Genomic DNA, 17,120 nt, shown 5'->3' on the forward strand with positions numbered 1-17,120 from the left:
CTGGAGGCCCTTGTCCTTTCTCTTCAAAGGGTCAGGCCTAAATATTAGGGCTGGTGGTTGTGCAAATTACCGCCTGCCAATTATTATACGTTGTGAAAGAAGGTTGCTCAGCTCAGCAGACTGTGAGGAAAGGGGTGATCACAGCAGCTAGGGGAAGCCAGGCAGGTTACTTCCACTCTCCAAGCCTCAGTTTCCTCATCAGTTAAATGGAGCTAGTGGTAGGCTTTCTTTATAAGGCAGACATGGGGATTAAGTAAGCCCATGTTTGTCAGAAATTAGGGCCTGGCAGTCAGTACTCCATAGCTCACTTCCGGATTTTTCCTCCCTTTACCATGGTGAGCCAGCGCAAATTTCTCAGAGGCCTTGGCTGAGAGCAGATGGTGCCCACCATGGATTACAGGGCTGAGGTGAGAAGAGCAGGCAGCTCTGTGTGTGTGAGCATATGAGAGTGTATATGTGACCTTGCACACATGCATGTATGCACATGCATGTATGCATATGCATGTATGCACATGCATGTATGCACATGCATGTATGCATTTGTCCAGGGAGAGCACATGGCTGCTTGGAACTGCAAAGCAGAAGTGGAGGAGGCCCTAGGCCACATTTGGGGGAGAAGCAGGCAGCCCCCCCACCCCTGCCACACCATAGTGGGCAGCCCTTGAATTCTAGGCAAAGGAGTTTGAATTTTCTCTGGAGTGCCAGGGGTTTAAGAGGCGGTTTAAAAGCAGAATAAAACTAAAAGTAGGGACCCCAGTCAATCTCCTGGGTGTCCAAACTGTCACTTCGCAGTCATCCAGGATTTATGGAGAAACAGCTTGTGACCAAAGACAAAGCGCCCTTCAGACAGCCAAGGCTTTCTTATCATCTTATGGCTGAAGGCCAAACTGCTTTGGGTGTTCTCTTTCTTGCAGGCAGTTTTACCTTGAGCCCGGCAGCAGTAGCTGACTTCTTCCTGTTTCCCTCCAGATGGGATGTGACATTTCTCGGCCCCAAGATCCCCAGACAAGGGGATCGCGGTCAATCAGGCCACATCTGTAACCTGGAACTTCTAAACATGCATGCCATTCTCACCCTTCCCCCAGTTCCCTGCTATTTATTTATTTAAATATTTATTTTATCGGTCATGGGGCCTGAACTCTGGGCCTGGGCACTGTCCCTCAGTTCTTCAGCTAAGGCTGGCACTCTACCCACTTGAGCCACAGCACCACTTCCGGCTTCTTTTTGCTTATGTGGTGCTGAGGAATAGAACCCAGGGCCTCATGCATGCAAGGCAAGCACTCTTACCACTGAGCCACCTTTCCTGCCTATTTAAACTAAGGCAAATGTCTGCAACCCTAAAAGACAGCTGAAGGCAACAGAAGATGTGTTGTAATGCTGGCTTTCCGTGGCTGCCACATAATGAATCTTTCTTTACCCTTCACCATGTCTCTTTGTTTGGCCTATAGGGGTGAGCAGCTGGGTCTGACATGAATCTCCAATAGTTTGGATCTCAGCTCTGAACCTGGGTTCAGAGATGGGCAGAGTTGTACCAGGCTCCTGTGGCTCACGCCTGTAATCCTAGCTACTCAAGAGGCTGAGATCTGAGGATCACAGTTTAAAGCCAGCCCCGCCAGGCAGGGAAGTCCCTGTGAGACTCTTCAATTAACCACTCAAAAACAGGAAGTGGTGATATGGCTCAAAGTGATAGAGCACTAGCCTAGAGCAAATGAGGGCAGGAGCAGCATCCAGGCCTGAGTTCAAGTCCCACAACTGATTACTGCCACCACCACCCCCCCAAAAAAAAAGGTGGGTGGAGTAACTGGCCTGGCCTCTTGTGGTTGCCATGATAAAGAAATGTGACAGGGCTGATAAGGTCGTGGTACAATATTAACTCCAGAAAGATAACAGGTTGACTGATGAAACCCAGACCTGGCAAACACCCAGATCGCCTGGCAACCATTGCTGCTACCATCTCATTTCTAAGCACATCTAGTCAATTTTCATTGCTCATTCCCATCAGCCCATTCCTTTGTGCGCCAGTGGTCCTGAAGGACTCAACACAGGAAGAGAGAGTGCAGATGAAGCCCAGTTATGTCTGGGAACTCCAGGAGTAGGAGTTCCTCAGGTCAAATCGCTTAGGCATTTTTGTTTCTGTGACAAAAGACAAAAGGGAGATCCCTCCAGTTCTGCCTTGAAGCCAGCACAGTTGAGTCTCAATTTGCAGGGACAGATATAATCTACATAAAGACCCAAGACAGTCTTAGGATGGGATCTTTGTGAAATACACAACAATGTCGGGAAAGGTAATTTACAAGTCCACTGGGACTTTCCTCAGTCTCTGTCTTCCAAAAATGCAGCATGTATAAGGTAACAAAACTAGGAAGTTATCCAAATCTATCACAGGGATCTGAAGAAGAGGAGGGGGAGGAAGAGGAGGAGGAGGAAGGGAGAAGGAAGTGATTCAAGAGTTAAAAAAATATAGCCACAACTGGGTGCCAGTGGCTCACGCCTGTGATCCTAGCTACTCAGGAGGCTGAGATCTGAGGATCACTGTTCAAAGCCAGCCCTGGCAGGAAAGCCCATGACTTTTTCTTCTTTTGCCAGTCCTGGGTCTTGAATTCAGGGCCTGAGCTTCTTGTGCTCAAGGCTAGTGCTCTACCAGTTGAGTCACGGTGCCACTTCTGCCTTTTTCTGTTTATGTGGTACTGAGGAATCGAACCCAGGGCTTTATGCATGCTAGGCAAGCACTCTACCACTAAGCCACATTCCTGTAAGGTCCGCTCCTGGATGGCAAGCAGACTCCACCCTCCTCGCAGCAAAGTCTCCACCCAGTACCTGCGTTACCTAGGCAACTGGGACACCTGGAAGAGGTCACATCTGCATCCGCTGAGGTCACATCTGAATTTGATGTGGCCACACCTTTCCCCGCCCATACCCTACATAAGGCCTAGCCCAGGCCCAGACTCTTTTTCTCACTCTGTTCTTTTCTAGCTCTCTTGCTCTTGCTCTTCTTTTCTAGCTCTCTCTGCTCTCTCTCTGCTCTAGCTCTTTCCTCTCTCTTTCCCAGCCACGTGGAGTGCCAACCTTGCCTGGTCCCAGCAGGTCTACTGAATAAACCTACCCCTTACCTGAATACCACGTGCATGCTGGTGCTGTTCTTACTTGGCTACCTCTTTTTAAAAACCTAACAATTCCCAACCATAAAATTCTTATCTCCAATGGACTATTCAGAAAAAGCCAGAAGCACTGCAGAGCAAGTGGTAGAGTACTAGCTTTGAACTCAGAGAGATTCAGGGACAAACCCAGGTGCTGAGTTCAAGCCCCAGGACTGACAAAAAATAAAATAAAATAAAATAAAATTTAAATTTAAAAATATTTACACATACATGAGATAGAGACAGGTAGATAGATATGCATAGATAGTAGCTAATGCCTGTAATCCTAGCTACTCAGGAGACTGAGAGATGAGGATTTTAGTTTGAAGCCAGCCTGGGCAGGAAAGTCTCTGAGACTCTTACCTCTCATTAACTATTAAAAAAAAAAAAAAAAAAAGTCAGAAGTAGAACTGTGGCTCATATAGTAGAACACTATCCTTGAGCAAAACAAAAAACAAAAAAACCCTCAGGGATAGCACCCAGGACTAGCACCAAAAAACAAACAATAAAAAACAAAAACAAAAAAAAACAAGAGTTGAAAATGCAATATCTGAAGAATTGTTAGAACAGGGATCCAGGCTTAGTCCTAAGTATGTAATACATTTGTTTTGTTTAAAAAAAAAAACAAGCTTAGTTTAAGGAAACATTAAATAAACAGTGGTGCTGATGTACGAGGAAAGGAGAAATTGGAAAATGTAGCATGTGACTGACAGAAATATTTGTTTAGTACATCTCCCTCATTCTAGTTTTCAGCTGGACATTTTGAAACACAGAAAAAGGGAGTTTCTCGAGGTTATAACCAGGTGCTGGCTCACATCTATAATCCTAGCAGTTGTAGAAGCTGAAGCCAGGCTGGGCAGACACAGCTAACAGACTGTTAACTACAATTAACCTGCAAAAATCTGGAGCCAGAGGTGTGGCTCAAGGGTAGAGTGCCATCTGTGAACAAACAGATGAGATTGACCTCAAGGCCCTGAGTTTCAAGCCCCAGCATGTTAATCCTAGCTACTTCAGAAGCTGATATCTGAAGATCAGGGTTCAAAGCCAGCAGAGGCGGGAAAGTCCACGAGACTCTTCTCCCCAATTAACTATTAAGTTGGAAGTGGAGCTGTGGCTCAAGTGATAAAATCTTAATGGAGAGAGAGACTGAGAGAGAGAGAGACAGAGAGACAGAGACAGAGACAGAGACAGAGGGGAAACACTCAGGGACAAAGCTCAGACCCTAAGTTCAAGACCCAGGACTGGCAGGATCCTGAGATCAAGTGAGCACAGTATCCTTGTTTTGAAGGCCCTAAGCTAGGCCTTTGTGAGCTTGGTGATGGGCTTCTCTGGGTTCAATTTCAATACAGCTGGAGGAACCAGACTGATGGCCTGTACCTAGTGATGTCTGCCCTGTGCGCTCCTTGTAACTGGCTTACACCACCAATGCTCTTCTATCATCATTCCTTCCACTAGGCTTTTAGAGAACAGACCCTCTTTGTACACTATAACACTCCACAGGAAAAAAACCCGGGTTTGCCTGACACCAGATGGTGTACTGTGCTCCAGTGAACACTATGATTTTTTTTAAAATGCCAGTTCTGGGGCTTGAACTCAGGGCCTGGGCACTGTCTTTTAGCTTTTACACTCAAGGCTGGAGCACTACCTCTTAAGCTACCCAGTCCTCCACCCCCCCCCCCCCACCCCTTTTTTTGTTTTCTTTTTGGTGCTTAATTGGAGATAAGAATCTCATGGACTTTTCTGCCTGAGGTGGCTTTGAACTGTCATCCTTAGATCTCAGCCTCCTGAATAGGATTACAGGTATGAACCACCAGTGCCCAATGAGGGGATTTTTTTTTTTTTTTACATATTTTTGATAAAGCTCCCAAAAGTCCAGTGAGACTGAATAATGAGCAAATGTAAGAATCAGAGCCTGAATGTTAGGAGCTATAGAAACCTAAGAAGCAGGGTAGCCTGGCTTTTATGTGCAGATCTTTTCCACTTCCACCCCCACGTCCCCCACTTGGACACACGAGAAAATTGAGCAACTGGCTACCTTTTCTGAGCCCCTTTCTGGCTGCTCCTCCCTGGGCTGACTTATCAAGCTGGGGTTTCGATGATCTATTGCTACATAAATATTAGCCTAAAACCTGGGATCTTGAAACGTTGACAGCATGTATTTGGCTTGCAAATCTATAGCTCTGGCAGGGTAAGGTGGACCAGAGGCTCGTGTTCCAAAGGGCAAGACAGGTGGACAGCTGGAATTAGACCGGCGTAGAGCACACAGTGATGATTAAAAGTTAATATTTATAGAATATTTACTATGCACTAGGATTGTTCTGGGTGCCTTACATTTAATCCTGTCATCTTTATGAAGTAGGTCCAGTTAATTATGTCCATTCTAGAACGGGAAGATAGGAAGGTATCGAGAGGTGAAGCAACTGGACCCACATCACACAGTTGGACTCAGCCCAGACTTCCAGTGCTGAAGTCAGTGCTGCAAACCAGAGTTTCCGCCCCCACCTCCCTCCCCACCACCACTTCCCTGGAGTGAGGCCTCCCTTCATTAACCCAACATCTGTTGCAGGGAATATGGGTGAGGTTCTGCAAGAATTAGTCTCCTGGTTTCTCTTCAGAGCAGGGTGGAGTGGGAAGCCAGCATGTGACTCAGCTGCTGGCTCTTGGGTCACTAGGCTCATGGAGGGCTGATTGAGATAGGTAGAAGGAATGTGGCAGGACTAACAGCTCTATCTCTTTTGTATGCAAAGATATGAGAAGAGCAAGGTAGAAGGAGTCCTGTTTTCTACAGAACTAACAAAGAGGGAAGTCTGGCAACACTGGTTCTTATTCGCACAAAACAACATTCACTGTCAAGAAAATTGTATGAGAAAAATGTCATTTCCTCTTAGAGAAGGGGACAGTGGCTAGCTTGGGATCACCCAGGTAAAAGGCAGTGAGGGAACATGGTTATGAGCCTGGCTCTTGACTTGACACATAGATTCCCCTGTGAAATCAGGTTCTTCTGGTAGCTTGAAGCGAGTCTCTTTCCTCCGGGAAGGAAGGCACAGGCCCTGGATCCCCCAGGAGTCGCTGTAGTCAGTGAGTGTGGTATGCGTCCCTTCATTCAGCCATGTTTTATCATTTCATTGTCTAACTTTCCACCTAAAATAGTCTTTTTAAAATGCAATTATAAGTGGAATTGTTTCCCTTTTCAGGTTGTTCACTGTTAGTGTACAAGAAGGCACTTTATTTTTGTTTGTTTTTTGCTACTTTATTGCATTCATTTATTAGCTCTAAGTTTTTTTTTTTTTTGGTTGGTCATGAGGCTTGAACTCTGGGCCTGGGCCCTGTCCCTCAGCTCTTCAACTCAAGGCTAGCACTCTACCACAGTGCCACTTCCGGTTTTCTGAGTGGTTTATTGGAGATGAGAGACTCTCAGACTTTCTTGTCCAGGTTGGCTTTGAACTGCGATTCTCAGATCTTGGCCTCCAGAGTAGCTAGGATTACAGGGATGAGCCACTGGTGCCTGGCTATTTATTTTACTTCTTTTTACCCTGAATGCCTGTCCTTTTTCTTAAGTGCTCTGGTTGGAACTTCTGGGCTTATACCTAACTGAAGTGTTTAAAATGCATCTTCGCCATATTCCTGATAGTAGAGGAAGAACTTCTGTCTTCCACTATTGAATCCCATGTTTTCGATGTCATTTCTCACATGTAGTAGTTTCCTCTGTTTCTAGCTCATGAAAAGGTGATTTTTTTTTTTTTTTTTTTGGCCAGTCCTAGGGATTGAAATCAGGGCCTAGGCTCTGTCCCTGAGCTCAAGGGTAGCCCTCTACCACTTGAGCCACAGTGCCACTTCCGGCTTTTTTCTGTTTATGTGGTACTGAGGAATTGAACCCAGGGCCTCATGTATGCAAGGCAAGCACTCTACCACTGAGCCACATTCCCAGCCTTGATCCGCTGGTTATAAATGTGCTCTTTAATTTCTACAAATTTCTATATTTTTCATCACAGTTCAAAAAGTTCAAAGTGGTAGAGTGCTAGCCTTGAGCAAAAATGCTCAGGGACAGTGCCCTGGCCCTGAGTGTCCAGCCCCACTTTGAGCCACAGCTCTACTTCTAGTTTTCTGGTGGTTAATGGGAGACAAGTCTCACAGACTTTCCTGCTCTGTTTGGTTTTGAACTGTGATCCTTAGCTTTCAGCCTTCTGAGTAGCGAGGATGATAGGTGTGAGCAATCAGCACCCGGCCTGGTACAAATTTGTTGTCTACTCTATGATCTATACTGGAAAAATGGTCCATGGTTTTGTACTATTTATGTTTGTTTGAGACAAACTCACTCTGTGACCTAAAGTGGCCTTCAAATCTTAAATCTACTGCCTAACCTCTAGAGCTGGGATTACAGGTGTGAGCCACTAACCCTACCTCAGCACTATCTTTTGAACACAGCAGGAGCCCAGTAGATATTGGACCAGTGGGCTCCCCAGCTTCTGGTAGAGGGAGGCCAGTCACAGCTTAGACCTGGACTGGCAGCCACAGCTGTATGATCTTGGGTAAAAAGATTTTACCTTTTTATCTATCTTCCCAGATGAAGCAGCCCAATTCCTACCCCGTGACCTTGCTGGACACGGGTTGTATATTCATTCCCAGTGATAGAACAACACCAGAAACAAACAAAATAAAACCAATACAGCACACTTGTTAATACTAACCATTTTAATTTAAATTAAAGCATTTCTGGAAGACAAACACGATGGATAGAAAATATAAAAACTTTTACTGTACAAATTTTACATCACATTCAAAAAGCCAATGTGTGCCTGGTGGCCACAGAAGACGCTAGGAATGCCCCTGATGACATCCCGACCGATGCTACAGCACAGTGCAGGCTCCCCACGGCTCTCCACTGGGGTCTCCGCCCCACCCCATCACCACAGAGTAACACTGGCTTCAACGGACCATGAGAAAAAAATGCCATGGGGCAGCAGAGAGTAAACTGGAGACATGGAGAGATCCACTCTGCTATATACTGTTCACTAAGAACCCAGCGAGGATTCAAGACAGCAATCAGAGAAACCTGGGGGGACTGCAGCTCTGGGAGTGAAAGGTCTCAGAGGTGAGGCCGGAGGTGCCAAAGCTTGGGCTCTACTTCCACCCTAGGGGGAGCACCGTCTTCCCCGCGGCACAGCCCCCGGCCTTTCCCATCCCCTTCACTGCGGGCCGCGGGGACTGGATTCACAGTATCTGCTGTCCTTCGTGTGTCTCCGAGACAGGCAGGGAAAGCACACAGAAGGCCCAGCACACCTTCCTCACCTCAATTCACAGTTGCTTAAATAAAAAAGGGAGAAGGGACCATTGTGGAGAATCCTTAAATGACAGGCAGAGCAGAGGTGGTTGGGACAGCTAGAGTTGTTGCCTAGGCCTGGGAGTAGAGGAGGGTTCCTAGTACCTCAGTTCCAAATTGGGAGCCAAGTGGCCCCTGGGTTTCTGGCAGATACTAGGCCCTTAGAAAGACAGGCAGCTCCTGAATGTGGAACTGTGACCACTTCTATCTGTCTCTGGATCCCAACACGTGCATAAGACCACACACGCTGCAGAGGCTCAGCGAGAGCTGGCTGTGGCTGCCACCAGACAAAGCCAGACCTGGACTCCCTTCCTGTGGGTCTGCTGGGACCCTACGGTGGCCCAGGGTCTGGGAAAGGGGAGGAATACCACACCTCCTGGGGTGAAGACACCACTGTCCCTGGGTACATATAGCACTGTGTAAGCTGTGCTCTCCAAGACCGTGTGTGTGTGTGTGTGTGTGTGCATGTGCACACGCATGTGCACATATCTACTAGTACAGGCAACTCCACAGATTCTCAGCAGAGGGCTAAGTTAAGGAACATCTGGACCCCAGCTGGTAGGGAAGGCTGTGAAGACTGGGACTTGCTGGGTGAGTTGAACTGGAAGAGGCTGGAGCCACATAGTCCCAAATAAGGGGTGTGGGGGGGGCCCTTATTTGAAACCCAAACCTGTGGTCCTGACTCCAATCACAACTCCCCTTCCATTACTTTTTTTTCTTTCGGGCTGTGGAGGCCACTGAACTTCATCTCTACTTGAGGCCCTCTGCCTTTGGGAACTCTATTCTGTGGGTGGCAGTTTCTAGTGGGGGCGGCAGAGGTCACGTGACGCCCAGCTGGCTCTCAAGTCTAGCCTCCTGCTGCTTTGCATGGACACAGACAGAAGGCCTGAGACTGCCCGGGAGGCTGTGCAGAGAGGCGGCTTGCTAGGAGGGTCTGGAGGAAAGAGTGCCTGTATCTGAGCTCAGGGAAAGCAGCAGAGGTGGGCTAAGGTGAATGAGAAGAGGTGAGTAGTTCTGGAACATTCTAGCATGGCTAACAATGGGTTTCTAAAGTGTCCGCTAGAGTCACTGAGAAGCCTGGGGGGAGGTGGGGGGCCTCAGATACCTGCTGGCTGTCTACTTCTGTCTTTTTGTACCATCTTCCCCGTTCTCATCTCAGTGCAGGTGCACCTACAGGCTAGTGCTGTTTGGGCCAGGCACTGGGAGGAGGCCCTGAGTCCCACAGCTCTAGCGACTGCCTGGAGCTTCATGAAAGAGAGCTCTAAAAATGCATGGCTATCTCTCTGCCTTGTGGTAGAAACCCTGAGTGGGAGTCACCAGACCCTCAGGCATCACTAGGATTCTGTCTCTACTTTTCCAGCAAGGGCAGTCTGGATTACAGGGGTTTGAAGGTGAATCCAGCTCTCCAAGAACTCCTGCCCTTTGTGATCCAGCTGTTTCTAGCCAGGGTCTCCTCTGGGGGATGAGGGAACTGTGTCTCTCTGATAGGATGCAGGGAGAATCTCTCAGAGGGAGATTCCCAACCCAGGGCAGTTAGGGCCAAAGCAAGACCAGGTCAGACCTCATATCCCCCGCTCTGCAGCCCAAAGAAACCACAATCACAACGCAGCATTAGGCTCTGCTACAGGATCCTTCCAATGGGGATGGCCATCTCTGCCATCCCACACTGCCAGTGCACATAAGCATACATTGTTTATTATTACCTATTGTAAAACGTTGAGTTCGCTCGGCAGAAACGTTCGTGTAAACATTTGCTGTCGGTCGGGACAGGTCTGGTTGGTGTGGGGCCATCTTTAACAGCAGGCGGGGCTCGGTCTCCGGGCCCCACGTGTCTTGGTAATGAACAGCCTGAATAGAGTCTCCTGTCCTGGTTTGCAGTGCTGGGCAGATGGAGTGGCTTTTAGTATTTTTACTTTTTGTCATGGTGGTGGCTTGTGTGTTTTAGAAACACAGTTAGGAAAAGAAAAGAATGGGCAGCACAAGGGGCCCAGCGGCTACATCTTTGCATTACTGGACTCCAGGGCACCCAGGCCGAACCTTTCAAAGCGGGGGACCCCTTTACTGCTGTTCATGCTGTGGAGAGGAACAGAAACAGGGGTTATGACCCAGCTGGTCTTGACCAGAGTTAGGGTGGCACAGGCTAAGGAATGGGCTAGTTCCAGAAGCTCCGCAGCGGAGCTGGTCCCATCCAGTGGAATGATCATTTGACCTGCGGCTTTGGCAGAGCTGCTGGTCACCCCGAGTCCTGGGCCTCAGCCGTGCCCCCCTCCTGGGGCAGGGCAGGGTCATGGCACATCGCCTCTGCCTCACTGGTTGCCCAGACCGCACTTGCTCCATGTGAGACTGGGAGAGAAACCTGAGCCCCAGCACCGGCAGTGCTGACCTCACCTGCTCCTTCTAGAAATGGGATGCTGCTCCACCATGGGCTCCTCTGGGAGGTTGAGGGGAAGATTCCCAGGGCCCAATGGCAGAGATCTATTCAGTTTGTGGAGCCCCAGGCAGATGTGAAGGGAGCAATTTGGTGGCTGTCTGGAACCAAACATCACTCTACTTTCGGATAGGTTTTCTGAGTGTGCTCTTAAGGACAGAGCCCTTTTGAGCTGGTGTTTTTCACAGCAACAGGACATTTTGTGCCTACTGTTCTAGCTCTGCAGAGGAGACAGTGACAGGACCCAAGAGAGGGAAGCTCTGGAACCATTCCACTCCCTATGGGATAAGATCCCAGAGTTAGATGCCACCCTTTCCCTCCCAGGACATCCAGTGGAGGCTCAAAGGGGTTAGTGGGGTGACAGGGCCATCAAACAAAAGCAAGAGCAGCCCTCAGAAGGGAAAGCGTCATCTGGGAAGGTGGCTACAGGCTGCTCCACCTCGCAGGGTACCAGTTAATACGATCCTCCACCGGCAGCGGTGCAGGCACACGTGGAGAGGGAGGGGCCATGTTACAAACAGCACAAGAAGACTGGAGAGAGAAGATTGGAGCAGCAGAGATGGCATCCCCTGGGTTAGTGCCTGCTTGGCATTTTGTGTTAGCAGAAGTCGCAGAGCCATTGTTGATTAGGAGGAAGACAGCCCCCGGTGCATGCAAGGCAACCAGGCCTACAACCTAGAGGACAGAGAGGGGAGAACAGGTTAGAACCAGAGCCCACAGGGAGCTAGGGACTAGAGGACTGGCCACAGCCACCAGGCAGGGGGTCCTCTTTCCAGCAAAGAAAGGGACACCTCCACTTCTACCCGCTAGGTGGACAGCAGGGCAAGCCAGCCTGGAAGGGAGCTGGGCATAAGGAACCTTTCAAGTTTCCGCAAGGCACAGCCACAGGCCACTTCTCTAGAGCCCTCCATGCTTCCCATGGCTCCTCAGCCTGGACCCCCAAAATTGACTTCTTGGATTGCACTGCTTCTGCTCCCTTGATTCTCTTCTTCTGAGTTCTGACTGGATCAATGATCCAAACTCTGTTCTCGGCTGAAACTAGCCATGTGTCCACTTGTGGTGCAGATGGAGACCCTGCCCCATGCTATGGCCTCTGTCACCCACTGTGAGACACAAGCCTTGTGGTGGCAGGTCTGGTGGCAGGACCTCACATCAGATTAGGGGAAGAAAACCACGGTTGTGAGAAGCTGGGATGCAGAGACACAGCAGAAAGCAGGTTTGCAATGGCACAACCACACACAGGCAGGGCATGAGGGAAATGACAGAACACACTATTCCTCCAGAACTGGACAGGCGTTCTTAAAGTCAGGGTGACCGTTATAACGTCCTTTCCCGTAGTAGCGGCTCCGCCAGCGACTGGGAGTGCCCGTGACCATTTCACCAGGAGTGGAAGAGTTCGGTCCAACCCATCAACCCAGCAGGTGAGTGATGGCAGCAGGTGGAGGAGTCAGGATGGTAGGACAGGGAGAGATGACAGGACAGAGCATTTCCATCCCCCAAATGAGAACATAAACAAAACACCCAAAAGGCCAATGGGAAAGAAAAGAGAAAATGAGAATTAGAAGCCAAGTGTGCAGAAAAGTGAAATGAACAAGAAGTTTGGCCCCAGGCTGATTCTGATGTGCTACCCCCCTTCCCTTAAAGAGCCAGAACTGGTGACTTCAGGCCCATCACAGTCCCATTTATGACTCAGTTTCTATTTGGGACCAGACACGGTGGCTGTTTGGTTTTCAGAGAGTAAGAGTCATCCTCTAATGCCAGCATTCACCTGGTGAGCCCTCTCTCGTGCGGATAACAAAGCCAGGGCCCAGGCTGCACAGAGAGGTCCAGGATCTGCAGGAGCAGATCAGAGTTGGCCTGGATACCGCACTTCCAGAGAAGCCCATGCTCCTTGCCTGCAGGGATGTCACCTGTTCACCCAGCTCCAGTGAGCAGCAGCTCCTAGAGACCTTTCTCCAGTCCCCCATGTGGACAGAGAGGCCCCATTAGAACACCTACAGGGCCTCGGGTCTTAATCACTGGCACATTCATTGGCCAAGTACTCTTGGCACTGTGTTCAGCACTGGGCTACAGACAGGATGAGACAGAGCCTTGCCATGTGGAGGCTTTGCTTCAGTGGGTCTGCTCATCTGATCCCAGCTAAACTGTAAAGTCCTTCTTGGTAGGGGCCCAGTGCAGCCATCATCTGGATATCCTCAGGTGTGTAAGCAGGCATGCACAGCATTGTAGGTGAGGGATGCTCAACCGGTGCTAGCCTCTGACCAATACTGAACCTCATACTGCATCATAAGATAGAGCATTCACTAACCTACCTACCTGGTCCTCCAGATTTCCCACAACTGGTTGTACTTTTGGGTGAATTCTTATATCTCGATTGGGGGACTCCTGCTGGGCCTCTCTTTGAGAAAGGACTTGATAAAGTATGCAAGCCAATATTTTTACAAGCTAAAAGAGGATCTGACCATTTCAAAGAAGTTTTTTTTTTCCCCCTGCCAGTCTCTACCACTTGAACTACGCCACCAGTGTAGCATTTTGTTAGTTAATTGGAGATGATTCTCAAGAATTTTTCTGCGTGGGCTCATTTTGAACTATGATCATCCAGATCTTACTCTTGAGCAGCTAGTATTAAGAGCATGAGCCATTGACATCTGGCTTTTTCCCCTTCCCTTGAGTCCAGAGTATTCTTGGAGAAGTGGCAAGAGAAACAAAGGAGAAAAGGAACAAGAAAGAGAGGGGAGACAGCCCTGTTGCTTGGTGCAAAGGGACCTGTAATTAAGAAGGGAAGGGCTGTGGCATCCAGGCTACAACATGTGTTGTGATGTGGTCTCAAACAGGTGGCTAGCTCTTCGTTATCAATGGCTGTCTGAGTCAGCGCCTTCTTTAGCAGTACTGATATAGCCTGCTGTGTGGGTTTCTCAGTATCTAGGTGACTTTGGCCTCTAACTCGCTGTGGCCCAGTCTGGGCCCAGAATCTGTACTGGTCTGGTAACAGTGATAGATGTTCACAGAGCAAACTGGAGGTGCATGCCTGCCATGGGGAGTCGTCCACCCATTGGGCCAATGGAACCTTGGCATTCCTCTGTACTCCTCAGATCAAACTCTGGCATGGACATAACAGAGGATGTCCTTTAAGACCTCAGAGCCTAGACGGCATGTCTGGTTCACTAAAGGGTACTTACTCAGCTGACTTCCAGAAGTGCCCGGGGTGGGAGAGCCGCCGGTTTAGCTTGGGCAGCTTCTCCAGCATGTCCATCAGTAGGCTGAAGCTGGGTCTCTCCTGAAGGTCAAAAGCCCAGCAGGCGGACAGGATCTCCTGAAAATGGAGCTGCCATCAGTGGTGTGTGTGCTGGGGGACTCACAAAGGGTCCCTTGACCATCCTCAAGGGCCCGAGCTGGTGACCTCCCGGTGGACACAAAATGCTGAGAAGTAATTATCCCATAAGAACTCCCAGGCTTCCAGGGATGAACTGCGTTAGTTTATCCACTCTTTTCCCTAGACCTTCCTCCCCAATAACAGCAACCAACTTGAACAGAAAGAGATCAGAAAAGAGGATAGATGGTTTTTGGTCCCAACAAATTTTTTTGGCTTTTTTTTTTTGGCTAATCCTGGGACTTGAACTCAGGCCCTGAGCACTATCTCTGAGCTCCTTTAACTCAAGGCAGTTGCTCTATCAGTTGAGCCACAGTGCCACTTACATTTGTTTCTGTTGATGTGGTAGTGAGAAATCGAACCTGGGGCGTCAGGCACACTCTACCACCAAGCCACATTCACAGCCCTGGATGGTTTTTGAAGGCACAGTTTTTACTGGTGAATTGCTAGGTGCTCAGAAGATGTGGAGTTGGGGCTACTGTGGAGTGGAGGAGCCTCAGTGTTGTCAGAAATGGAGGCTGAAGGGAGGACTAGATATGGAGGCAGCAGCTGAGCCCAGAACAGCTGTCCCGACCACTCCCAAGACTCACGGTGGCAATCTGCTGTCTATTCTCAGGATCCATGGGCGTGTGCAGGGCACTCTGGGGTCCTGCCATGCAGAACAACCACCTGAGTGTGAGTCAGGCCTGGGCATAGGATCAGTCCAAAGCACCAGCCCACTGAGAGGAGCACCAGAGGTTTTCGTTGTTAAATACAACTGGATGGCATGGGCTTGCCTGTTGTAATAGGCAAACCAGATGAGACCAAAGGTGAGCAGACCAAAGCCTTGTCTCTGGATAACATAGGTGTGTGAAGCAGCTACTCTATCATAAAACAAGACCGTGATACAATTAAAAAAAAAAAAATTCACCAGCTGGGCGCCAGTGGCTCACACCTGTAATCCTAGCTACTTGGGAGGTTGAAGTATGAGGATCATGGTTCAAAGCCAACCTGCATAGGAAAGTCTGTGGGACTTTTACCTCCAATAAACTATGCACAAAGAGCTGAAAGTGGTGCTGCAGCTCAAGTGGTAGAGCATTAGCCTTGAGCACAACGAAATTCAGGGATAATGCCCAGGCCCAGAGTTCAAGCCCCAAGACTGGCAAAAAAAAAAAACAATAGTAGGAAGTGGCTCTTTGGCTCAAGCGGTAGAGCGCTCGCCTTGAGCTGAAGAGCACAAGGACAGCACCCAAGCCCAGAGTTTAAGCCCCATTTTCAACCAACAAAAAACAAACAAACAAAAAAAAGTAAGCCAGGTGCTGGTGGCTCACATAGCTGTAACTCAAATAACTTAGTTCAATTCAAGCACCAGTGATGGCAAACACACACACACACACACACACACACACACACACACACACACACACACACACACACGAAGGAAGGAGGGCTTGACAATGCAAATATAATTTCCAAACCAAGATATGAGACATGTTTGAAGACAAAAATCAGGAAAATTCCCCAGGCGTTAGATCTGGTAGTTAAGGACAGAAGACATAAAAGACAGTAAAAGATGTGAAAGTTTGTTGGGCACTGGTGGCTCACACCTATAATCCTAGCTACTCAAGAGGATGAGATCTGAGGATCACAGTTCAAAGCCAGCCTGGGCAGGAAAGTCCATGAAACTCTATAAACCACCAGAAAACCAGAATTGGTGCTGTGGCTCAAGTGCTAGAGTTCTAGCTTTGAGCTGAAGAGCTGAAGAGCCCAGGCCCAGAGTTCAAGCCCCATGACCAAAAAGAAAAAAAAAAAAGATGTGGAAGTTCACTGAGAAAGACCTGGGCGCTGTCCCTCAGCTCTTCAGCTCAAGGCGAGCACTCTACCACTCGAGCTACAGCTCCACTGCCGGTTTTCTGGTGTTTTATTGGAGTAAGAGTCTCACGGACTTTTCTACTTGGGCTGGCATTGAACCGTGATCCTTAGCGCTAAGCCTCCTGAATGGCTAACATTACAGGTGTGAGCCATCAGCACCTGGCTAAACTATAAACTTTTATGTAAGTAATACTTAAGGCATTACTCTTTTTTATCCTAGAAGTCAATCTTAAAGACTAGAAGGAGGGGCTGGGAAGGTGGCTCAGTGGTAGAGTGCTTGCCTGGCAAGCATGAGGCCCTGGGTTTGATTCCTCAGCACTGCACAAGCAGAAAAAGGTAGAAGTGGCGCTGTGGCTCAAGTGGTAGAGTGCTAGCCTTGAGCTGAAGAGCCTGAGGGACAGCGCCCAGGCCCAGAGTTCAGGCCCAACGACTAACAACAACAAAAAAAAAGACTAGAAGGAAATTCAAACAAGAGTTGACTATGAGGTGACAGTGGACAGTTTTCATTTTCTTCTTTATGCTTCTCCAATTTCAGTAACTATGTTTGTTTGTTTGCCAATACTGGTGTTTGAATTCAGAGCCTTGCACTCACTTGGCTTGCTTGGCTGGTGCTCTACTATCTGAACTATGCCTTCAGCCAGCCTTTTGGTGATTATTTTGGAGATGAAGTCTCATGGACTTTTCTGTCTGGACTGGCTTCAAATCATGATCTTCCACATCTCAGCCTCCAGTGTAACTAGGATTACATGATTGAGCCACCAGTGCCCAGCAGTATTTTTTTTTTTTTCTTGCCAGCCCTGGGGTTTAAACTCAAGGCCTGGGCTCTGACCCTCAGCCTCTCTGTACTCAAGGCTAGTGCTCTACCACTTGAGCCACTGTGCCACTTCTGGATTTTTCTGTTTCTGTGGTACTGAGGAATCAACTCAGGGCTTCATGAATGCTAGGCAAGCATTCTACTACTAAGCCACATTCCCAGCTCAGGAGTATGCTTTTGATCTCTTCAAGTAGTACAGA

General features: G+C 48.6%; 1 protein-coding gene across 2 annotated transcripts in view; it reads right to left on the bottom strand.

The window, feature by feature from the left end:
* Positions 1–7,814: 7,814 nt before the first annotated feature.
* Ksr1 (kinase suppressor of ras 1) overlaps positions 7,815–17,120 on the bottom strand; it is a 156,013-nt gene continuing 146,707 nt past the window's right edge. Inside the window, exons 19-21 of one of the 2 annotated variants that reach the window (XM_042693775.1) lie at positions 14,065–14,198; positions 12,158–12,241; positions 7,815–10,530 (exon numbers count right to left, since the gene is read on the bottom strand). In XM_042693775.1, the coding sequence (XP_042549709.1) occupies positions 10,452–10,530; positions 12,158–12,241; positions 14,065–14,198 (297 nt within the window). In that variant the 3' untranslated portion in view covers positions 7,815–10,451. The remainder of the gene's footprint in view (positions 10,531–12,157; positions 12,242–14,064; positions 14,199–17,120) is intronic. The other variant, XM_042693767.1, reaches the window with a different exon arrangement.

Source organism: Dipodomys spectabilis, unplaced genomic scaffold, assembly GCF_019054845.1.
Source record: "Dipodomys spectabilis isolate Male_0828 unplaced genomic scaffold, ASM1905484v1 ptg000004l, whole genome shotgun sequence".
NCBI lineage: Eukaryota > Metazoa > Chordata > Mammalia > Rodentia > Heteromyidae > Dipodomys > Dipodomys spectabilis.